This window comes from Siphateles boraxobius, unplaced genomic scaffold, assembly GCF_051911475.1.
Source record: "Siphateles boraxobius isolate OS27281-9 unplaced genomic scaffold, OSU_SipBor_1 13, whole genome shotgun sequence".
Taxonomy (NCBI): Eukaryota; Metazoa; Chordata; class Actinopteri; order Cypriniformes; family Leuciscidae; genus Siphateles; species Siphateles boraxobius.
In genome coordinates, this window is record NW_027508733.1 from 943972 (window position 1) to 969579 (window position 25608).

At 41.6% G+C, this 25608-nt stretch overlaps 1 protein-coding gene across 3 annotated transcripts in view; it reads left to right on the plus strand.

Annotated features, from left to right (window-relative positions):
* The window catches only part of LOC143735712 (uncharacterized), a 237035-nt gene that overhangs the window by 205999 nt on the left and 5428 nt on the right, over positions 1-25608 (plus strand). Inside the window, exon 2 of one of the 3 annotated variants that reach the window (XM_077225898.1) lies at positions 4141-4719. The exons of 1 other annotated variant lie outside the window; for it this stretch is intronic. In XM_077225898.1, the coding sequence (XP_077082013.1) occupies positions 4141-4719 (579 nt within the window). Of the gene's footprint in view, positions 1-4140; positions 4941-25608 lie in introns of those variants that run through there. One more of the 3 variants, XM_077225897.1, reaches the window with a different exon arrangement.

The following is a 25608-nucleotide window of genomic DNA, read 5'->3' on the forward strand; positions in this document are numbered from 1 at the left end:
TATGCTGAGTGCTTTTTTAGTTAATTGTGCTTTGTAAATGTCTTTGAGGGAAAACAGTGTGGCACCTACGATCTTTCCCGCTGCATTCACTATGCGCTGCAGCACTTTCTGGTTGTGAGTGGTAGAGTTACCAAACCACACAGTGATGCAGCTGGTCAGGATGCTTTCAATGGTGCCATGATAAAATGAGCACATAATGGGTGCCGGGGCTCTAACTCTCCTTAGTTTGCGGAGGAAACAAAGGCGCTGTTGGGCTTTCTTAGCCAGTGATGCAGTCTTGGTAGACCAGGAGAGGTCCTCTGTTATGTGCACACCCAGGAACTTGGTGCTGCTTACTCTCTCCACAACAGCACTGTTGATGTTTTGAGCAGGGTGCTGGGTGTGAGCTCTCCGAAAGTCCACAACAATCTCTTTTGTTTTCTCTACGTTTAGATGGAGATTGTTTTCGCTGCACCACCTGGCCAGTTGGCACACTTCATTTCTGTAGTTTGTCTCATCATTGTTGTTGATGAGACCCACCACAGGTGTATCGTCCGCAAATTTTATGAAGCGATTTGTGCTGTGCATTGGTGAACAGTCATAGGTTAGCAAAGTGAAAAGCAAGGGGCTGAGAACACATCCTTGGGGAGTCCCTGTGTTCAATGTGATGGTGTTGGATGTGTTGTTACCAACCCAAACTGCTTGTGGTCTTCCGGTAAGAAAGTCCAACAACCAGTTGCACAAAGAGTTGTTTAGGCCAAGCCGGTCCAATTTCTGTATTAACTGCTGTGGAATGATGGTATTAAATGCTGAACTAAAATCTATGAAAAGCATTCTCACATAAGAATTTTTTGTTTCTAAATGAGAGAGGGCTGAATGAAGAGCAGTAGAAACTGCATCATCAATGGATCAGTTGGCCCGATATGCGAACTAAAAGGGGTTCTTGGGGGGGGGGGGGGGGGGATTATGGTTTTAATGTGTTGCATGACTATCCATTCAAAGCATTTCATGACAATAGGAGTCAGTGCAACAGGACGATAGTCATTAAAAACAGATGGGGTTGGTTTCTTGGGAACTGGTAGAATTGTGGTAGCTTTAAAGCATGTGGGGACAACTGCCTGGCTCAGAGAAATGTTAAAGATGTCCGTGAAGACATCTTTGAGCTCTTCTGCACAATCCTTTAGCACCCGACCAGGTATATTGTCCGGACAAGCTGCCTCCGGGTGTTGATCTTAGAGAAGGATCTCATCACGCCGAAGAGAGACACAGAACCTGGTCGTCACAAGGAGGTGTAATCTTCTGCGCAGGGGTGGTGTTGTATGCTTCAAAGCGTGCAAAGAAGTTAAGTTCATTAAGCAGAGGGATATCACTGTCACAGGTCTGTGGTGGGGGCTTATAATCCGTGATTGTCTGGATTCCCTGCCACAGTCTCCTTGTGTCTCTGCTGTCTCTGAAGTTATGGGCTATCCTCTTAGCATACTGCTTTTTTGCCTTTCTGATGCCCCGGGACAGGTTGGCCCTAGCTGTTCTCAGGCCTTCATCATTGCTAGCTCTGATGGCAGCATTTTGGCAGGTTGTGAACCTCTCCTGTCAACCATGGCTTCTGATTAGCACGTATGGAGATAGTCCTAGTTACAGTTACGTCATCAATGCATTTGGTGATGTAGGCAGTGACTGTCTCTGGATATTCCTGAATATCAGTGTGATGATTGTAAGTTGCTGCCTGTTTAAACATGTCCCAGTCTGTGGTGGAAAAGCAGTCCTGAAGTGCTGAGGAGGCACCTTCTGGCCACACACGTACATGTATTTGGACTGGTTTAGTGACTTTCGCCCTTGGTCTGTATGCTGGTATTAGTATGACAGTGGTATGGTCGGAGAGACCAAGGGGAGGGAGGGGTGAAGCTTTGTATACCCCTCTGTGGGTTGTATAAACCAGATCCAAAATATTTTCCCCCCGTGTTGGAAAGTCAACATGTTGGTATATTTTTGGAAACACAGATCTGGGGTCTGTATGGTTAAAATCTCCAGCCAGGATGAGGAATCCGTCTGGATGTTCTGTCTGTTGCTCACTGATGGCATGATACAATTGGCTGAGTGCTTCGTTCCTGTCGTTGTTGTTAGTTCTGGGTGGAATGTAAACAGCGACCAGCAAGATCCCTGTGAATTCTCTCGGAATGTAAAAGGGTCGGCATTTGACAATTAAAAACTCCACTAGGGGTGAACAATGTCTATAGACTACCACAGAATCACGACACCAAGCATTATTGATGTAAACACAGACCCCGCCCCCGCGGGTCTTACCGCCCTCGACGAGGACTCTGTCCGCTCGATGACACGTCAGCTGATCAAGCTGAATGGCGGCGTCCGGAATGTTGTCTTTGAGCCACGTCTCCGTAAATGTAAAAACACAGCATTCTTTGAGAGTTCGCTGGCCAGATCTCAGTAGCCGTATGTGGTCCATTTTATTATCCAAAGAGCGTACATTGGCAAGCAAAATGGTTGGAATAGCCGGTTTGTGTGGGCTGGCCGCTACCCTAGCCTGGATACCTCCACGCTTTCCCCTCTTCTGCTTCCTCTCAAGCTGCTTGCGACGCCTTCTCAGCGGTTGTATTACAGCAGTCGAGGTCGATGAGGTAATAGGTCGGCGAAGTAATCCCAATGCCCGAAGCTCATCAGCGTCCACAGAGTTTAACTCATAAAAAGTTCTGTTTATCTCTAACAGAAACATCCGATTATATGTGCGCCTAGAAATAGACAAACGCGACGAACACTTCCTCACTTAAACGCAACGAATTGTACGAGGGTAAATATACTGGGACTGAGAGTAGCCGCTGTGTCTGCACGCGCCGCCGTGTTAAAATTGTAGCATTGTTGCACATTTTTAAAATGTTAATATTTAAGGTAGTTGCATAGTTTATCGAATATTTAATAGTTCTCACTACAAAAATGTGATTTATTCAGACCCCCTAAAGGGTTGCAAATGGACAAAGACGTTTTCTTTCCTGTTCCAAGCTCATCTTTCTTTCCACAAGGGCCATTAGTGATCGGTAAAGAAGTGCTGATAGTGATAAAGGTCCTTTAGTACGATGTGTGAAAGCTACAATCTGCTGATTGGTCAATTTAAATGTCTTCTTTTACTTTAAATTTTGTTTGTCACAAGATCAAGAAAGGGATGAAAGAAGATTGAAAAGCTCTGTTTACACCTGGTATTGAGATGCGTTTAGGTTTATTGGATCAGAAGTAGACGAGGGAGACACATTCCCAATTACACCTTGTGTTTTAATCTGTCTCTTTTGTTTACATTCAACCACTTCTGTCCTGATTTCTTCGAGCAGAGGGACTGTGGGCCGGCAAATGATGGGCTTTCTCAATTCTTTAATCTAATGGACGAAATAAGCTCACACAATTTGCATGTGAACGCGACTGGAGATTAACAGAATACAGCTTTTGTTTCTGATCTTAAAGCTGCAAATCCACATCGTCAAACACAACGTTTTTACTCTTCAAATCAAACTTGGGTCTTTAGCCGTCAAAGTTAAAATAGCACGCTTCTCATAATATTTACATGTTAGGTCCGCAGGCGGAGAGCTGGCGTCTTTTGTAGCTGTTTGAACACAATCGACCACTTGAGCGTTTACACTACGAAAGCAATCCGGATTAATGCATTTTCGACTACATCTGGAAGCTCAAAACGTTTCAGAGGCCGTTTACACCAGTGTTTTGCTATTCTAACTCAGCTTATTTCTGTCATTGGTAGCGGTGGGTTGTAACAGATGAGAAATATACAGTTTTACACCAGCGTGCTAATAATGTTTCTTTAGTCATTTGACAATCCTAAAGCCTGAACCAATGCCTGATGCCACCCCTACATCTCCCTCACAAAAAAGTTTGATTTCCCATGAGAAACTTTGCATTTGAAAACAAAATGTTTACATTCCCCCTAGAAACTGTAAAATGTTTCGCGTTCGTCAGTGTACACCTTTCATGGAAAATTCCAGGGATATAATGCATCAAAATCATCATAATCTTGTATAATAATTGTTTGAACACAACTCAATACTTTCTTTAATTACATGAGGGTTTCATATATTTTTTTCACTACATTTTTTTTCTCTTTGATTGATTGATTTACTGAGCACTTTTTTTTTACTTTAATTTCAGACCAGATGGATGAGAATGAGGAGAATGAAGTGGAGAAACATCAGAGAAGATCTCAGAAATCTTTCACCTGCACTCAGTGTGGAAAGAGTTTCACCTGCAAAAAGAATCTTAAGGATCACATGAGGATCCACACTGGAGAGAAACCGTTCTCATGTGATCAGTGTGGGAAGAGTTTTACACAACAAGGACACCTTCAGAATCACATGATCATCCACACTGGAGAGAAACTGCATGAATGTGATCAATGTGGCAAAACATTTTCGAGGGCTTCAGGCCTGAAGATTCACCTGAAATCTCATTCGAAGGAGAAACCACATTCATGTTCTTTGTGTGGAAAGAGTTTTTCACATCTGCCGGATTTAAAAGCACATCAGAAAATACATACTGGTGTAAGAGATCATATGTGCTTTGAGTGTGGGAAGACTTTTAGTAGAGCTTCACATTTGAATCGGCACCAGAGGATCCACACTGGAGAGAAACCTTACATGTGTTCACACTGCGATAAGAGATTCAGTGATTCAGGATCCCTAAAATCACACGAGAGGATCCACACTGGAGAGAAACCGTATCACTGCACTGCATGTGGGAAGAGTTTCACTCATTCATCTTCCTTACGCTGTCATATAAAAACTCACATAAAGTAGCTTATCTTCAGTTCCAGCACTTTCAAGTGCGATGCCAGCTCTTTCCTTTTAGTTTGTCTTAACCAGCCACAACCATGGCTGTAGTCTTTTATGAAGTTACAGAGGTCCAGACTTCAGTATATTTCCGAGGTGTAAATAATAAAGGTTGTAAAATAATTTCCCAATATAGTATCAACTCTTCTTTAGTGCTGCAAGGATATTGCACAGCACCAAGATCTTCTCGTCTGAACTGCCTCTGCGGTCTGTCACCGCTCATCAACCTCAAAATATTTGAGATGACCAGTCAAATTAAAGTAGGCAGGCTTTATGTTCACAGAAGCTCATGTGTGCATATTCTAGCGCTTCAGTTAATGGTCATAAAGTGTGAGATAAAATGTAAGTAGCTAAACTAAACATTTCATATTTGATAGCTAATTTAGGATAGAAATGTTAAATGACCGACAAAAATAATCAGGAAAACTGATGTATATAAATATCAGTTGACCTTATGTTTACTTTCATCACTGACACAGACAAAAATGTAAAGAATATCAGAGAAAGCTCAGCTTTTGGAGGGGAAGAGACGGACCAAAGTAGGGAGACTGGCCCTCATTTATCAAAAGTGCGTACACCAAATTTCCAGCGTACACCCAAAACCACGGTGACTTTGAGATTTATCAACATGGACGTTGGCGTACGGCACGCTCAAATCCTACGCCAGGTCAGGAGGTGGTGTACATGTACGCACGTTTTGAGTTAGTGCGGAAATGCGCAGAAAAACAATTCCTAACACCACAAAACGCACTGACAAACTAAAAGATATGAGGAGCTCTTTTCCAAAACGCGATAAAAGCCATTTTTAAAAATACATTTGTATTTTATTTCTATTAATAAACTAGTGTTGTGTCTGCAAAGATGAAATTGATGATCACCATCTCCGTAGTGAACGCGCCTATAGAGAGAGTAGCCTATTTCTTTTCGTTTATAATTGTTTCGTTTAAAGACATTTCAAGCTTTCTTTATAGATGGGCTATATTTCTCATGTCTGTGAGGCATATACTGAGTTTCGGTTTATTTGTGATGAGATGCGCTCCAGTTCACATGCAATGCAAGGGACCGCGCTCGCGCCTCCATGTCATGACTCATGATTATATTGTCTGCTATTTGCTTATTATTTATTATTTTATTGGTTGATGAAAAAAATATTAAAATTAAGATACAATTTATACAAAACGAAATTCACTTTAAAGAAAGCCTTTCTACAAAACAAAACTTAATTAAGTGGCCAAAATCATGTCTGAGCATGTCTCACGATATATTGCGCATCCTATCTTAGCCTATGTTCACTTTTCATAATCAACATAGATGGGGAAAAAATAACATTATTATTTTTTTAACAAATATGAAACTAAATGCACTTAGTTAATGGCTACAACACGTAGCCTACTAGGCCTGAATATTGTTATTACTTTACTATTAGCCTAAATGTGTTACTAAATGATTTGAATGTATTTTTAACATTGTTGTATTTAAGGACTGTATCTGTGTGTTATTTTTAAATTATTTGTTTTATGTGGTGGACAATATTGGAACGTGACATTGGAAATATTTATTTTATTTTGACTATTTAATTTATTTTACTATTTATTTTGTTTGGCTTTTATTTATTTCATGCAGTTGCACTTATTTAATTTATATTAATTTATAGTATGAGTCCCTGATTATATGTTGCATGTTCTCTTGTTGTTTTTGTTGTTGTTTTTTTAGACAAAAAATGGATGGATTTATAGCGTTTTGAAAAAAAAATACAATTAACTTTGAATTTATCATCAACAATATTGTTGTTTGATTTAATAATAATTTTTCATGATGGTGATGGTCTCGATCTCCAGAGAAGTGTCTCCTCTTTGCCGTCTTCCGTGTGTCCATGGCGTAAAATGAGGGTGTGGGGGAGGCGGATACTTGAATATATAGGGGCGTGTTATTCTAATGACGATCGTTTTCAGCCGCGGCATTTATCAAGGGCAGGTATTGCGTACACCTGGATTTCAGAGGTACGCACAGCTTCATAAATCAGGCGGTGAGAGGAGTGTAAGCATAATCTTACACCAACATATACGCCCGTTTCTACGCAAGAATGATAAATGAGGGCCACTGAGAGAAAAAGGGTGATGGAGATGAAGAGAGAGCCGATATTGACAAACAAACTACAATTTTTTTTAGTCTTTATATATCTGGAAATGCACATGTAAATCAGAGAAATCAAAATTTTCTCGGGGGAGCAATCCTAAAGCCCTGGCCACAACGATCGAAAATATAAAAGAAGCATTGTCAAAATTTGTCACATTAAATGGTTTATCTTTAAGAACAGCAGTTTTAACTGTGAGATTCACAACAACTCAAAGATGAAGTTCCTCACCAAAGAGCAATATCGCATATATAATTTTGCTTAATATAATCTATATGGGAAATTTATTTTACATCGAGCTCATTAGGATCGATTAAGGTGTTTACATGAAGACTTTTCAGTCCGATTGATCCGTCAATGCGTTTACTAACGAATTATTTGGGTACATGTGAACGTAGCCTGTTGCAATGAGGCTTTTGTGAAGCGCACTTATTGGCTGTGTAACACTGAGAACACAGAGAAAGTCTCGCGACCCCCTATAGAATGATCCGTGAACAGTGTTGCCACAGTTACTTTGAAAAAAGTAATCTGATTACTCCTTTAAAAAGTAACTTAGTTACTTTACACGATTACTTGATTTTAATAGTAACTAAGTTAGATTACAAGTTACTTTATTAGTTACATTCACACAACACCCCCGCATTTTTAACAGTAACGTCAACAATGTATCTCCTGATACTTTAAGTTGAACTTAAAAACTATTTCCTGAAAAAATACTTGTTTTTATAACAAATAAAATAAGGACAGTGTTTCTTGACTTCACTTAACATAAATACTTGTTTTTCTAAAATATAAAATGAAGTCAGTTCCCTTTCGAGAGGTCTCTCCTATTGCGTAAGTAGCTTACGCTATGGGAAAAATCCTTTTCTCGAGAATATTGAAGTCTTTATGTAAAACACATTGCAGCTGCACAGCAGACAGCAATGAGCGAAGGAGCTCGGTCATTGGCTGTGCTGCGGCAACTTGCTCGAACCAATCACGGGGCGACTCTGAATGCGTGACCAATGAGCGCGCCTCGCGTCAGAGCCCGCCAAGATGGGCGTGGCCAAGAGCTATATATTGGGCGCCCCGTCATGAGAGTTCTTTAGATTTAATCTCCTTCAGCGAACACCTTCTTCGCTGAATCCCCCGGATTATTGAAAGCCTTCGCCGCCGTGGAAAAGCGTACCAGCGGGATTGCTACGAGGACGTCGGCATCTTCAGCCGCCTTCGAACGCCATCCTACTGAGCCATCCGGCGCACTACACGCAAGTATTTACATCTGTTCGCCCCGCGACATTTGTAAAAGAGCAATTTACTGAGGCGTTGTTCCAAATGCCTTCCTGCGGGTCGTGCAGAGACCTTCTTCCGGACGTGGATCGTCACATCATCTGCGCTCGCTGCCTGGGGCGGGACCACGCAGAAGCTGCTTTGACCAAGGGCAGATGTCCGGAACGTGACGACCTGGGTCTCTCCGCACTGCGGGCTCGCTTCGCCGTTTTCACCGCGAGCGAGCCCATCGCCGACACCCCTCTGTTTGAGCCGAGTGTTAAGAAAAAGCGCCGCTCACAGAGGCTTCCTGAACCTGAGCTCAGTGACGTCACGCCGAGCCAGTCTCCGCGTGCTTCACCGCCGCTCGTGTCCTCCCCACCGCCGGTTCAGTTCACCCAGCCAGACCCACACCCCTCTAGCAGAGCGGTGGGCCTTGTGACTTTCGGCACGTCCGAGGACGACGGGGGAGTAGATGACTCTTTGTCCATCGACGCTGCATCTGGCGACTGGCCGGGCTCCACTTTCGACCCCGCCCCGTCGACGCTAACTAACACGAGTGGGGGATCCTCTATGGATACGGAGATTGTCCGCATCCTCTCTAAGGCCGTGGAGGACCTCGGGCTCGATTGGTCTTCTCCCGAAGAACCAACCCGAAGCCGACTGGACGAGTGGTTTCTGCAAGGGCGCCAGCAGGCCCCTCGGCAAAGGCCTTCTCCTTTCTTCCCGGAAGTTCAAGACGAACTCACCAAGTCATGGAAAGCCCCCCACTCTGCGCGTCTGAAGCCTCATTTTTCTTCGTCGCTCTCCTCTGTGGACGGCGCGAAGGAAATAGGCTACGAGGGAACGCCGCCCCTCGAGGAGGCCGTGGCCAATCATCTCTGCCCGCCCTCCACCACTGGATGGAAAGCCAAGGCTTCCCACCCCTCGAAACCCTGCCGCACTACTTCAGCTCTCGCTGGTCGCGCCTACGCCGCCGCAGGCCAAGCTGCGTCAGCGCTTCACTCAATGGCGGTACTTCAAGTGTTCCAAGCCAAGCTTCTCCGCTCCCTGGACGAGTCTGGCCCCGAACCCGAAGCCTTCAAGGACCTACGCAGCGCGACTGACATAGCCCTGCGAGCCACGAAGGCCACCGCCCAGTCTATTGGCCGCGCCATGACTAATTTGACTGTTCTCGAGCGCCATTTGTGGCTGACTTTGACGGAGATGAAAGACGCGGATAAAGCCCCGTTTCTCGACGCGCCTATCTCCACCAGCGGGCTGTTTGGACTGGCAGTTAAAGGTCTCGCCGAACGCTTCACTGAGGCCCAGAACGCTTCACAAGCTATGCGCCATTTTCTGCCTAAACGCTCCAGCTCATCGCAGAGCAGACAGAGGCCGCCACAGCCGCAGCGGGCTAGAGCAGCCCCCACCGCCTCTCAGCCCGTGCCTCAGACTGCCGCTCGCGCTCCCACAACCGCAAGCCGCCTCCTGAGCGACGGGGTCCTCGGCCCAAGATCGTGCTGAACCCTGAGCCTCGAAAGCCTTCCTAGCCTCAGGAATGAGAAGAGAGAGTGCCTGTCTCGCAAAAGCCGGACCACTCTCTCTGCAAAATCTCAAACATTACCCAGTCCCCGTACAGGCAGCTGGAAATGTCTATACAGCAGTCAATGGGCCAGTCACAGAGCTCGCTCACCTGCAAACAAACGCCGTTTTTACGGCGACACACAGAAAACACAAAAAGAGTCTTTTTCTGCCTGTGTCACTAAGGGTACACATGTCCACAAAGTGTGCATTCCCAGGTACTGTCAAAACAGTGCCAAATTCATTTCCAGTTCAGGCTGCACTCCCCATGAATGTAGATCACATGCCTACGGTCATGTACGCACCACTACACACTAGCACTGTTCACACAGTTATGAATTCATCCCCAGTAAAAGCGGGAAACATTATAAAAGTGACGCATGTGCCTACCACTGTCTATGCACCCCCACTTATAAACACTGTCCCTGCAGTGTCAAACACAACCCCAGCTCAGGCTGCGAGTCTTACAGACATAGCGCGCGCTGTTGTAATCACACATGCGCCCATTCACTTGGCTGCTCAGCGCGCGCCCGCGCCTCTGAGAGCTACGAGCTCAGGCAATTCGCTGGCCGGGTCCCTACGTCACAGCGGCCCGCCCCTAGCCTGTATTCAGCCCATATCTGTACACGCAGCGGCATGGGAAAACATTCCAGATATGCCGAAATGGGTGTGGAATATAATAAAACACGGATACTAGCTCCAGTTCGCTCGCTGACCACCATGTTTTACGACTGTGGTCGAGACTAAAGTGAGAAAGGAGTGTTCGCATGTTCTACGCACCGAGGTGCGCAAATTAATAGAAAAGGGCGCTGTGGAAACTGTTTCCCCCTCTATGAGCAGGGCAGGTTTTTACAGCCGCTATTTTCTCGTCCCGAAAAAGGATGGCGGTCTCCGCCCCATCCTAGATCTCAGACACCTGAACAAAGCACTAATGATTCGCTCGTTCAGAATGTTAATAACCAAACATATCCTCGCGCAAGTACGCCCAGGAGATTGGTTTCTCTCAGTGGATCTGAAAGATGCTTACTTTCACATTCCAATAGCGCCTCATCACAGGCCTTTTCTGAGATTCGCGTTCGAGGGACAGTCTTACCAGTACACAGTACTTCCGTTCGGGCTGTCCCTGGCAACCCGTACATTCACGAAATGTATGGATGCAGCACTTTCCCCCTTGAGATGAAGGGGAGTGCGAATACTGAATTATTTCGACGATTGGCTGGTCCTAGCACAATCAGAGAGTCAGTTAATAACACACAAATCTTGGATTATCAGCCATCTAGAATGCCTGGGTCTAAGAATCAATTTTGCAAAAAGTATACTATCTCCCAGCCAGAGGATTTCTTTCCTGGGAATAGTTCTATACTCGATGCAAATGACAGCTCGTCTCTCATCAGAATGCGCGCTCACCATCCGGCGCCTTGCAACATCATTCAGGGCGGGCGCGCGCGCCCCCGTCAAGCGGTTTCAGAGGATGCTGGGTCTCATGGCCTCAGCATCGGCCGTACTCCAGCTAGGATTGTTGCATATGCGTCCTCTCAAACGTTGGCTCAAGAGCCGCGTCCCTGCTCACGCGTGGCGTTCGGGCCACCTTTTAATCAGAGCGAACCACGGCTGTATAAAAGCCCTGACGCACTTGTAAGCCGCTGACTGGTACCAGTCAGGCGTGAGCCTGGTTGTGAACACAAGGAGAAAGATGATCACAACAGATGCCTCCAAAATAGGTTGGGGGGCCCTTTACGAGGGCAGGCCTGTCTCCGGCTTTTGGTCAAACCCGGAGAAGCGCCTACACATAAACTGTCTGGAGATGAAAGCGGTCGCTTTGGCTCTCAGAGCCCTGCTTCCACATCTAAAAAACGAACACGTCCTGGTCCGAACGGACAACATGTCGGAAGTGTCGTACATAAATCGCCAGGGTGGTCTCAGGTCGAGCTCCATGCATTCAATGGCCAGGAGACTCATCTTATGGTCCCAGCACAACTTGCGCTCGCTGAGAGCAGCGCATGTGCCAGGCGCGCTGAACCAAGGGGCAGACATGCTATCCAGAGACAAGATTCTCCCAGGAGAATGGGCTCTCAACCCGCTGACGATTCAGTGGTTATGGAAAATCTTCGGCGAGGCGGAGGTCGACCTCTTCGCCTCCAAGGAGAATGCACACTGCCCTCTTTTCTTCACGAAAAGCACGGACGTGCTCGCCCAGAGCTGGCCGAGCCGCCCCTTAAATGCTTTTCCCCCGATCGCGATGCTGCCACAGGTCATCAGTCGGGTCAGAGAGGAGAAAAACGCAGTGCTCCTGATAGCCCCACTCTGGAAGAACCAAACATGGTTTCCAGAATCCAGAATCTGCACCACGGCCGATTCCACTGAGGCCAGACCTCCTCAGTCAGGCCAGCGGGATGATATTTCATCCCCGCCCCGATCTGTGGGCCCTTCATGCATGGCCCCTCAACGGGCTCCCAGGAACCTCACGAGTGGAGCGCTAAAAACCATCGCTGAGGCGCGGGCGCCCTCCACGAGACGCTTATATGCCCAGAAATGGAAAGTGTTCAGTGACTGGTGTAACGCCGAGGGCCTGAACCCTGAAACATGCGAGATTACGAACGTACTCGCTTTTCTACAAGGGTTTCTGGAGGCGGGCCGCTTCCCCTCCACGCTCAAAGTATATGTGGCGGCCATCACAGCGTCACACGACCCTGTGATGGAACGTCCATTGGGAAGAAACAACCTAATTTTTCGTTTCCTAAGGTACGAAAGGTTCCGCCGTTTCAAAACAGAGAATCTCTCACTGGATAGTTGAGGCTATAGCTCTGGCTTATGAAGCCAAGGGACTTCAATGCCCCTGGGGAGTCAAAGCACACTCCACCAGGAGTGTGGCTTCTTCCTGGGCGTGGTCGAGCGGGATACCGATCGAGGATATTTGTGCGGCGGCAGGCTGGGCCTCACCGTCCACATTTATCAGGTTTTACAACCTACAGGTCCCGACATTGCATTCCAATGTACTATCAGCATGATGCTAGTAGAACTATGAGTTCGTATCTAGATTATGTATGTGCTTGTGTTACACTGAGCGCCTTCTGGCCGCTCTTTACTTTTTTCCCACATATAAAGCTCGCCTCTGCCGGCTGGTTGGATGATAACTTTGCTTTTTTAGCTCAGGCACCTGCCTCTGGCTATCATAAGGCGAAGTTCAGCACGCACAGCGTTTTGCATGGTATTCCCATAGCGTAAGCTACTTACGCAATAGGAGAGACCTCTCGAAAGGGAACGACTCGGTTACTAACGTAACCTCGGTTCCCTGAGAGGAGGGAACGAGTATTGTGTAAGCTGCCGTGCTTGGTTAGTTCGCTTCAGGCGTTTTAACCTAAAGAACTCTCATGACGGGGCGCCCAATATATAGCTCTTGGCCACGCCCATCTTGGCGGGCTCTGACGCGCGCGGGCGCGAGGCGCTCTCATTTGTCGCGCATTCAGAGTCGCCCCGTCATTGGTTCGAGCAAGTTGCCGCAGCACAGCCAATGACCGAGCTCCTTCGCTCATTGCTGTCTGCTGTGCAGCTGCAATGCGTTTTACATAAAGACTTCAATATTCTCGAGAAAAGGAGTTTTCCCATAGCGTAAGCTACTTACGCAATACTCGTTCCCTCCTCTCAGGGAACCGAGGTTACGTTAGTAACCGAGTCGTTTTTCTTGACCTGACATATTTAACTGTTAACACTGTAATGAAAAAACGTACTATTTATAATCTACATTGTTTATAAATGAAACTATTAAATTATTTTTAACATGTTTTATGAACATTGAACCTGTTGTTTACAGCATTAGAGCAGCAAGGAGTGGTTTTACAAAACAAAACAAGTGTATAACACCACATGAATGCTAATATCATGTCTACTTTTGTTACTTTGGCCTAATCTTATGTTGTAATCGCATGTTATGAGTGAAACAGTGGGTCGAGTAAACCAGTGGTTGTACCTCATTAACAGAAGCTTCTCAAACCTCTTATCAGAAAGTCTATTTCTTCTAGGCGTGAGCACCAAACCTCCCCGACTGAAACGCCGCTCGACAGTTAGTATTCCTCCACAAGGCGCTCTACATAATAAATGTAATAAACATGGAGAGACTCTTGAACCTCAGAGTGAGAAACTTTATTGATAAAGGCAAGCAAATACATACAGCAAATATACAGCAGTAGTAAAGTGAGATCTGTGTGTCTTTCTATTCATTGTTTTGTATCTGAGAGAAATATCAACAATAAACCCTTACAAATAAGATTTTTTTTAAAATATCAAAAATAATCAAGCTCAATTATTCAGTATTTATTATGAAAAAAACACTAGAAGAACAAAAAAACACACTTGAAGAACCTTTAAAGTTCAGCGTTTTGCTTTAGATTTCAATACTTCCTAAAAAAAAGGTACAAATATAAAGCAATATATATAAAAATATATATTTTTTATATAACAAATGTATAAATCAGTTTGTGAGAGAAGACATCATCAATCATGTACCTGATGTGCGCGTATGTGCTAGATCTTGTTCAGCTCTTCTGGATCTGATGTCATAAACCAGAATGATGACAGTAGCCACGCCCACCAGAGCAGAGAGGACCAATCGGATCACAGCTTCAGTAGGACCACACCAGTGAACAGAGTCTCAGGAATAAACACATCAAACTGAGATCAGATCAGTCAATAAACACTCATATCAGCGCTGACATCAACTAATATTTCTGAATAAACAGAAATATGATCAAATCTAATCAACAATCTTACATTCGGTTCCAAGTGAGTTTTTATACGGTCTGTAAATTCAAACTATAAACGATTTAACAATTCAATATGTAAATAGTCAATAAGAATATTTGAAAGAAATGATCTCTACTCACCATAAACAGAAACTCTGAATGCTTTTGAGAAACTCTGAATTTATCCATAGTTGTGAAAACATCATTAGCACATAATCTCCATCATGTTCAGTTGTGATGTTTGTGATGGTCAGAGATCCAGTTTGATTGTTCAGCTTCAGTCTGTCTCTGAATCTCCCATCAAGAACATCATCATATACAGTGATTCTGTTGGTCCGTTTATTGATTTAAGCTGTTTTATATTCAAACCTCCACTGAATCACATCATCATCCTTCATTTCAGTAAAACCAGAGTTTAGAGAGACTGAATCTCCCTCCGTCACTGATACTGACTTCACTTCATCATCATCTAACACTCCTGAAGAACAGAGTTTTTCACTGATTAAAGCTTTAAAATCACTTGATATTGGTTTGATGAAGCTTCACTAAAATACTTTTAATCATGTAAATGTGAAATGATTAATATTCTGCAGCAGTTCAAAGACAAAAGATGATGAATAAAAATGAGAAATAGTTAAACAGTTTTACATTGACATTTATGTATTTGGCAGACGCTTTTATCCAAAGCGACTTACATTGCATTTCAAGATACACATTTACATTCTTATCAGTTCTTTTATATAATCCATAACTGCATTAAAAAATCGACTTTAATCTCAAATAAGAGTGTTATCAATAACAGTGAATGTTAATCCTTTCTGACTAATTTAACCAGTAATTTATCACAGGATACCAATACCAGAAAAACACATTTAAAACTCATCAACAAATGCCAGAAACACAAACAGAGCAAAATTAATTTGAGAAACATTTTCTCCATCGGTTCACTGAAAAGCCCACGATAGAAACTCTTAATGTCTGAAACACTCAGATTGATCTGAAAGACTGAACTGAGATATTTATATCTAAAAGGTATTTAAACTTTTTTTGATCTTACATTTTCAAATGAATTCTGGCCCTGAATGAAAACTAATAGCAGAAGAGTGAATTATTGAATTAGATATCTGTATGTACTGGTGTGTTATTTAGTGCTGTGAGCTGTCAATCATATTTAACCTCTGACCTGTGACTCTTATTTGACTGTTGATGGATTCCCTTTATTTCTGTGTAAAGATGTTTTGTGTGGAGTGGAAGATTGTGAGCTTCTTATTAGCAGGAGAGAAAATGAAGAAACGCTTCATCCACAAACTACTGACACACACAGAGACGACAAACATCTAGAGACTCCTGTCATTAAAGGGATAGTTCACCCAACGATGTAAATTCTGTCAGTAATTACTCTCCCTCATGTTGTTAAACCCCGTAAGATCTTCGTTCATCTTCGCAACACGAATTAAGATATTTGTGATTAAATCTGAGAGCTGGATCACTCCTCCATAGGCTTCTAAGGGATTGACACTTGTTCCCCGAAAAGTTATTAAAGACATCGTTAAAATAGTCCAAGTGACTACAGTGGCTCAATCTTAAGTTTATCAAGCGACGAGAATACTTTTTGTGCGCAAAAACAAACAAAAATAATGACTTTATTTCAACTATTCATTTCCTGCTCTGAGGGCCTCGAGTCTGGAAATGAATAGTTGAAATGAAGTCGTTATTTTTGTTTGTTTTTCGCACAAAAAGTATTCTCGTCGCTTGATAAACGTAGATAAAAGTAGTGCTAAAGTGACTAAAGTTGTATTTAATACTTGTTTGTGCTAAAGAGGAACTATCTCAAGTATACTTAAGTACACTTTAAATATACTTTAGTAGTATTAACATATACCTTCAGTCAAAATGATGATGGCGTGTATATGGCCGGTAAGTATAGCGAGAGTTGTGATGTTGTGACATGTCCTCCGTGCTGATGTCCGGGCTTCTTAAAGAAACGTGTTTGGGCATATAGGCTTTCGGGGTCTATTGCCCCTTTATCTGTCGTGGCATGCCCACGTTTAACACTTTCGACCATCCAATGGTACCTATAAATTTAGGTAGGTCGCTTCATCAGTATCTAACCAAACAGTTTGTGTCAGCGTCTCTGTGGATTATCATAGTTCTCAAACTACTATTTTTCCACCCCACATTTTGTTCTTTGAAACGCGAGTGTGCTTCACAAGAAGATGGATGCCTGTCTTAACAGTAAGTGTGTTTTATTATTTAGGATTATTATTAATAATAATAATAAGAACCTTTATTTATACGAGAGTCACCGTTCTATACTAAGAAAGTATAATGTAGTAATGACTGATAGTGTCGAATTACAAACACTTACCGAGTAGTGAGTTTATAATTCAGTGAGTGTTTATAATTCGACATTATCAGCCATTATACTACTTTTATGTTCTATTATGGTTTGTTGAATTTAGTTTAAAACTTTCTTATGTGTATTTCCAGAAGGCTTATCAAACCTTGTGAACATGACTATGAGAGTCTGAATGCACGAATGATACGGAGAAGGCTAGTTTGAGTGAAACAACGGCAAAACCGAAAAACAGAGTCAAACGTGAAGCTGCTGTGGACACCCGTGCGAAAGCAAAGGTTGATGGGACTCGTGAGAGACGTCGATTTACCTCAGACATCGACCCGGAAGAAGCCATAAGACCAGCTGCTAAAAGTATGTGAACAAACAAAGCTGTTGGTCTGATTTCTGTTCACTCTAAATCAGATGCAGATAAAAGTAGCAAGAGTACCATAATGTTTATTTGGCCGTAATAGTGAGAGATCGTGTGTGTGTGTGTGTGTGTGTGTGTGCATGCGAAGGCCTATACAATGAGACAGTGCGTTAGTTTAGAACTGTTGTTAACATACATGTGCAACAAGTTGTTTATAAACATACAACATGAACTTGCATATCTCTTAGAGTATGCATTTATTTATCATTTTTACTGACTGTAATGGCGAACGGTGTGTAAAAGTGTAGACATGAAGATTTTCTCGGCCTGTAGGTGTGCATTAGTATTACAGGATTCGTTTCATAGTCGTTGTTGGTCTTGTCTTATTTGATTGTTGTCTGTTTATATGAAAACCTTTATCTGTTAGAGGAGATATAGGGTGTTATAGAGTCTGACATTTGTAACATTAAAGCACTACGAGTAGTGCCGGCCTGAATTTGTATTAATTTAATTGTATTAATTTTTTAGTCTTAGAAATATAATAATAATAATATTATTAACAATATAATATTATTAAATAGTGTAAATCGTGTGACTTTTTTAATTTTTCTCTCTTTTCAAACCCCTTTATAAATAAGTATGTTGAGAAAACATACTTTTAATGTACACATCTGTACTAACTTTTTGTTTCCTCCTATCTTCTTCTTAACAGAGGTGGTCGTGGTTGACAATACAGTTCCCGATATAAATGATGTTCAGAGCTGGAGTGATGCTCTGATAGACTCGTGGGATGATTGTGTATTTACACTCGTCCCTAAAGAAACACAGCGGTCCGCTCCGTCCAGTGAACGTGTGGCGGCGGTGGTAGAATCCGACCCTGAAGACATGCCTTCAAATCAGGAGGCTTACAGACGGGAATCACAACACAATATAGACAATCAACACATAATCGAACTGATACAGGACTCTGTCAAGATCGCATTGAACGCCTTCGAGGTACGTTTAAACGAACGCCTTGATGCTCTTGAGAGACGCTTAGATGCTTATATGACGCCAGCACAACAACAGCATAGTATCTGGATTAAACAAGCCGTAGCAGCGCAGCAGTTGCATAGTGGGGCTATCCAACAAGTAGCCAGAGATCAAGCCTGATGGCGGATTTGTTAAAGCAAGCGGGCCGCTCTATTGCTCTGTCTAATCCAGACAAAGGAGGATATGAATAGGTCTGAGTCTACGACTGGTACATTGGTAGAATTATTAAACATTATGAGATCGATGTTAGATGAGGATCCCGAACCGAATATTGATTTTGAACATTTTGTAAATACCTAAATTCTGTCACCAAAACAAATTCCTCGTATGTGCAAACATACCTGGCAATAAAGCTCTTTCTTATTCTGAAAAACAGTGGCAATGTTAATTGCTTTGATTGGAATTCTAACTTTGATTAATGTTGTTTTTTGTAAAACTTTTAGATTTTTTTTTTTCGAGACCGAGGGTAAGCTGTACCGGATATATTTTATTCTTACAGTTTTAACTAAATGTTACACTGGTTAAAGCTACACTGTGTAATTTTTTTAGTTTATTCTTAGCTAAAAACACTTAGTTCTTTCAAAAATATATGTGCTCATTAATGTATATTTACTTCGTTCAAGTAATAAAGTATTCTCTTGAGTGTATAATATGCCATTGAAAATACATACGGGTGAGGGGTTCTAATGTCGGTCGCCATGTTGCCCCTCCATCTCGAAAGTACATTAGCCAAAGAGGGACATACCCGTTAATTCAAGCTTCGTCTTTCGCGTTTTAACACTCGATGGCACCGTGTCGAATGTCAAGAGGGGGATTGCTGGAGACTGATATATAAAAACCTGAAAGCCTTTTTGAAAGTCTGTTGCTGATGGAGGATCACTCTTATTTACTAAGATTAGCTTGCATTCGTCTGGGAACCTGATAACTGATGTTAGCAATGAAATGGTAAAAAAATAAACATAAAACTATTATTCATTTTACATAGATGTCATAACCTATAAGTTACCTGACAAATTAAATTACTGCAAATTATAATAGTTTTCTAAAATAACCTCGAACTGGAGGCCATGTTAATCTTGGACCACATTGGCCACCGTAGGAGTTAAAACGAAATCGGAATTGAGAGGAACAGAAACTAATATTCACTGGATGGTCATGTACCTTTTCACCGCTAGATGGGGGTAAAAATCACACAGTGTAGCTTGAAGTTCTATGCAGAAGTGAACATGACATTTTTCACATTGGTCTGCAGAAAAACAGCGACGGGCCGAATGTAAATGTGAGTCTCTGACAGTAGATGGCGCTTATGTAACAGCAGAAATAAAGCTGTTTCCCTGGTAACCTCTGAACACAGTGCAGCGCTGTGCTTATAAAAACACAGTCCAGCTCAAAATATTTCACTGTAGTTTGCAACATACAAGCTAGCTATAGTTGCAATGTGTTATTTAGCTAACATCTAAACTTCTACCCTTCCATCTGAGGACGTTTCGCCTGATGCCGTTTTGTCGTATGACTGAGAACTGAGGATGTCCTAAAATGTACACCGTACTGTTACCTCAAATAGTGCCATATTTAAGGGTATAGGAGGTGATTTCGGACACAGTGATCAAGACGATCTGCTGAAGTTCAAACTGAGCTTGATCCATTATTTTTTATCTTCTATATCTATTTTTTTTAGCTATACTGCATTAGACTAAACTGCGAAGGGTCGAAGCACTTGTATGTATATTGTTGATTTAATTGCTTCTATTGCTCTTCTTATTTGTAAGTCGCTTTGGATATAAGCATCTGCTAAATGATCAAATTTAAAGTATTTTATTTAACAGATTTTATAAGGAAGCAGATTGATGGATACAATGTGTGGAATGGTAATCTTGGATCTCCAAAAAGCTTTTGACACAGTGAATCATTCAATACCGTTAGATAAATTAAGTGTCATGTCTTTTTCAAGTATGGTGATAGCCTCGTTGAACTTTTATTTAACTGTGAGAATTCAAAGGGTAGAAATTGATGGGTTTCTCTCTGAGGAAACAATTATTAATAATGGAGTTCCCCAGGGAAGTGTCTTAGGGCCCCTTATATTACTCCTATACATGAATGATATGCAAGCAGATTGTGACTGTAATTTGTGCTCTGCTTTACTGGTTTCAGACAAGGATGTAAGTAAAATACAAGTGATATTTATATAAAGTAAGAGCCCCAGTCTCTTATATCTCCACACCTAATATATCTTGTCACTGTATCACAGATATATATAGTAAGAGACTGGCTCTCTGAAAATAAACTCTTAGTGATGTATCCCATTCAGAGATGTATAGTAACGAAGTAGAACTACTGTACTTAAGTACTAAAAGGCTGTATCTGTACTCTACTAGAGTATTATTTTTTCTCCTACTTCCACTTTTACTTCAGTACATATTTTCGATGAGTTTAATACTTTTACTCCGATAAATGTTTTTGTGTGCTGCATAGTTACTCGTTACAATTATAAAAATGTTACGAATCATTCCAAACCCAAATAATCACTGCCAGAGTGATAGATGGCTCTGTCACCTGGTTTGATGAAGCTGGCTCATCAGTGACTACGTTTACATGCAGCCAATAACCCGTTCAAAACCGGGATATTAGCAATAACCCGGTTTTGAACGGCCATGTAAACACCGGCAAAAACCCGAATATGCTCATATCCCGGATTTTAAAAACCGGGATATTATACCTGGGGTATCCCTTTTCTAACCCGAATTTTTGGTCATGTAAACGCGCATCGGCATATCCCCATAGTGATTTGTGTTCTGCGCATGTTCTATTCGCAAGGAATCTTGGTCTTTTGAGTAGAGAAACTTCTCGGCGCATACAAAACCCCGCGTGCAGTATACCGGAAGTAAACATGGCGAGACGCAGCACAGCATACTTTTGGAGCGAGGTCAGTAACGTTACCAGCACCAAAGCGCAAACAAAGGCGATCGCTATCTGCCCCGAACTATTCATTATCCGCGTGCTGCTGCTGTTGTTGTCTTTGGATACAGGAAGAAGAATCGAAAATGACGCATATTGCGTCTTAAGGTTGTCCGTACGTCCAGACGCTAACCGCGCGTTGCGTTTACATCGGGATATTGCAATTCCATGTATACAGGAGTAACTCTCTCTGCTCACGCATGTAAACGGGTTATTCCTAATGTTTCAGAAACCCGAATAGTGACCTTAACCCGACCATAACCCGAAATTTGGCTGCATGTAAACGTAGTCATTGAGCGAATCAAGCGATCAAGAAGAGCGCGTGCTCCCGCTCCGCTGCCTGCCTCCACTGAGAACACTTGAGATTTGTTAGTTTGTTTCGAGATGGAAGAACCAGAAACACCACCTTCAACTTCGAGTGATCGTGGCGGTGAGGAAGGACACCCCAGGCCCTACTTAGAGTCCATGTTTTCATTTGTCGGAGTGAAAGATAATTCATATAGAATGTGCGAGGACGCCGACGCACTGAATCGTTCTTTGTTTTTAATAGTTCATAAGTTACTACTAGATTTAATGTTATTACCTTGACAAACTATACATCATTAAAAAGATATAAGACTCAAGTTAAGTTTCAGTATTTGACCACTATTTTATTCTGAGAAACTTATAGTGACAGTTATTTCTTAATTTGTGTCAGGAGTAATGAAAAAATGAATTGATACCTTAAATATGAATTATGAGCGTCAGCCGCTCCCATTAAAAAAAAAAAAAACTCCAGTGCATTCGTCATGAAAGCGCTTGACCAAACAACGTCCCTCAGGCTTTTAGCTTGAGCAGGTTTTGACAAATATTGATATATTTTCATAGTTTACGTCAGATGTCTTTAGCGGGGAATAATATTTATTGAATTTATACCCAAAATGGGCCGATGTAATCATGAGCTTTGGATACTCTGATATACTGTGTTTTCAATCCATACTGGCAGCCTGGGGGCGCCATATGCACATTTAGTCCATATATGGAACACATGAAGAAGAGCCATATGTGACATTCCAGGAACTCCCTGACATAAACAACTAGCTTTCAGATATCGCTGTAACATGCAGATAAATAACCAATAAGCTGTGGAGAAAAAAGGCACAAGCAGGGAAGAGAAGGGTGAGATGCTTTACTACATAATACAATACTTGTACTTTTACTTTCAGTACTTGAGTAGTACATTTTTTTTTAAAAACTACTTGCAATACTTAAGTAATGAAAATAACCAAAATGATCCAATGTTTTTATTCAACACCGTAGCTAGACTAACAAATAAACAAACATCACCAGAGCAAAATATTCCGTTACAGTATAGTAGTAATGATTTTATGAATTTCTTCAATGAGAAAATAGAAAGCATCCGAAACACAATTGTAAATGTACAATCTTTTATGATGTCTTATGATTCAGCCTCAATTATCGCCCCTCAAGAACAACTACACCGCTTTACAACTATAGGACAGGAAGAGTTAAATAAACTTATCATTGCATCTAAACCAACAACATGTTTATTAGATCCAATACCCACTAAACTACTGAAAGAAGTGTTACCTGTAGTGGAAGAGCCTCTTCTTAATATTATTAACTCGTCTTTATCTTTAGGTCATGTTCCAAAAATATTCAAGCTGGCAGTAATAAAACCTCTCATTAAGAAACCGCAATTAGATCCAAATAACCTAGCAAATTACAGACCCATTTCAAATCTTCCATTTATGTCTAAAATACTAGAAAAAGTTGTGTCCGCTCAATTGTGCTCTTTCTTGCAAGAAAATGACATCTATGAAAAATTCCAGTCGGGATTCAGACCGCATCATAGCACAGAAACTGCGCTAGTTAAAATTACAAATGATTTACTTTTAGCTTCTGACCAAGGCTGTATCTCAATACTAGTTCTACTCAATCTTAGCGCTGCGTTCGACACTATAGATCATAAAATACTCTTGGATCGACTACAAAACTACACTGGTGTTCAGGGACAGGCATTAAGCTGGTTTAGATCGTACTTATCAGACCGTTATCATTTTGTCTGTTTAAATGAGGAAAAATCGAAGATAACGTCAGTAGACTATGGAGTGCCGCAAGGATCGGTGTTAGGCCCTCTGCTATTCTCAATATATATGCTGCCACTTGGTAATATTATAAGAAAACATGCAATTAATTTCCACTGTTATGCTGATGACACTCAATTATATATTTCATCACGGCCAGATGAAAACATTAACTTATCTAATTTGACAGAGTGTCTTAAAGATATAAAATGCTGGATGACGTGTAATTTCCTGCTATTAAATTCAGATAAAACGGAGGTACTACTTATTGGTCCAAAAAACTACCCACAAAATCCCTTACAATACAATTTTAATTTAGAAGGATGTCCTGTTACTTTATCCACTACAGTAAAAGACCTGGGTGTTATACTAGACCGCAACTTGACTTTCGAAAATCATATTTCATATATTACAAGAACAGCCTTTTTCCACCTTAGAAACATTGCTAAGCTACGCAACATGCTATCTGTTTCTGATGCAGAAAAGTTAGTTCATGCATTCATGACCTCGAGACTAGATTACTGTAATGCTTTATTAGCTGGCTGTCCTGCATCCTCAATCAACAAGCTACAGTTAGTGCAAAATGCAGCCGCTAGAGTTCTTACTAGATCAAGAAAATATGATCATATAACACCTATTTTATCATCTCTACACTGGTTACCTATTAAGTTACGTATCAATTACAAAGTATTCCTACTGACCTATAAAGCCCTAAATGGTTTAGCTCCTGTGTATTTAACAGACCTTCTATCGCCATACAATCCATCGCGCTCTTTAAGATCACTAAATTCGAGGCTTCTGGTCATTCCTAGGATATCTAAGTCCACTAAAGGAGGGAGGGCGTTCTCGCATTTAGCTCCTAAACTCTGGAATAGCCTTCGTGATATTGTTCGAGACTCAGACTCGCTGTCCCAGTTTAAAACTAGATTAAAGACGCATCTCTTTAACCAAGCATTCACTTAATGCTTAACCTTTAATACTACTGCTGAATCAGTTCGAATGCATTAACATTATGAACATCAGCTATGCTAATTATTTCCCATCTGCCTTTCTGCTGTTATCTCGGGACGCTAGTCCCGAGGTAAATAGCGTTCGTCAGCTCCAGTTTGTATCCAGCCTCTCACGGAGACTTCAGATGCCCCAACACCTGCGATGAGACGACTCGACGCCTGTGAAGAGACGACTCGACGCCTGTGAAGAGACGACTCGACGCCTGTGAAGAGACGACTCGACGCCTGTGAAGAGACGACTCGACGCCTGTGAAGAGACGACTCGACGCCTGTGAAGAGACGACTCAAAGCCGGCGATATGTTATGCCATAAATTAATACTTGATTAACTAACTGTATTTTTCTATGTACATTTCCGAAATGCAATTTCTGTAAAGCTGCTTTGAGACAATGTGTATTGTGAAAAGCGCTATACAAATAAATTTGAATTGAATTGAATTGAATAAAAGTATTGATATCTTTTATTTATTTCCCCCAAAAAATGTAATAAAATTTCTTACTGACGCCAAACTTTTGAACGGTAGCGTTTAATGTTACAAAATATTTCTATTTCAGATAAATAATACTCTTTTGAACTTTCTATTCATCAAAGAATCCTGAAAAAAAAATGTAATTAACTGTTTTCAACATTGATGATAATGAGAAATGTTTCTTAAGGATCAAATCATCATGATTTCTAAAGGATCATGTGACACTGAAGACTGGAGTAATGATGCTGAAAACTGCCATTGGGAAGGGCATCAAATACTACTCTAACCCTTTAGTAGTTACAGGGATCTTATAATGATTAAGGAATTCACAGTAGAGATATTCATTATTCTTAAATAACTGTCTGACCAAAATTATACCATTATTTTACCAATTTTTGTAAAATAAAGATTTGCTTTTAAACGTAATATATTTGTTGCTCCAAATCAAAGAGTTGTGTGGAGAAAAGTTATGCTTAAAAGTTTTTCATAATCGATCATTCATTTCGACTCGCGGTGATGACGTCACCACTTTCGCCGTCGCGCGTTTCCTGAGGCTATTGAGGTAAACAGTTCACACGTTAAATCACGTAACTGTACTAGTTTACACAACATTTTACGGGGTCTTTTCAGAAAGGTTTTCATAATTTGTCTGTTTCTTTTCCCATACAAAATGGTAAGATGTATAGCGAACTACTTTGTTGTTATGAAGTTATTAGGGAATCGTATTCACATGGACAATTCACAATGATTGATTATGTCATTAGTGGCTTTAAATTTACATTTATATTACGGTTTTTTTTTCTGTATCATTATTGTATTCTCTTTTTTCTTGTTTAATGAGTATTG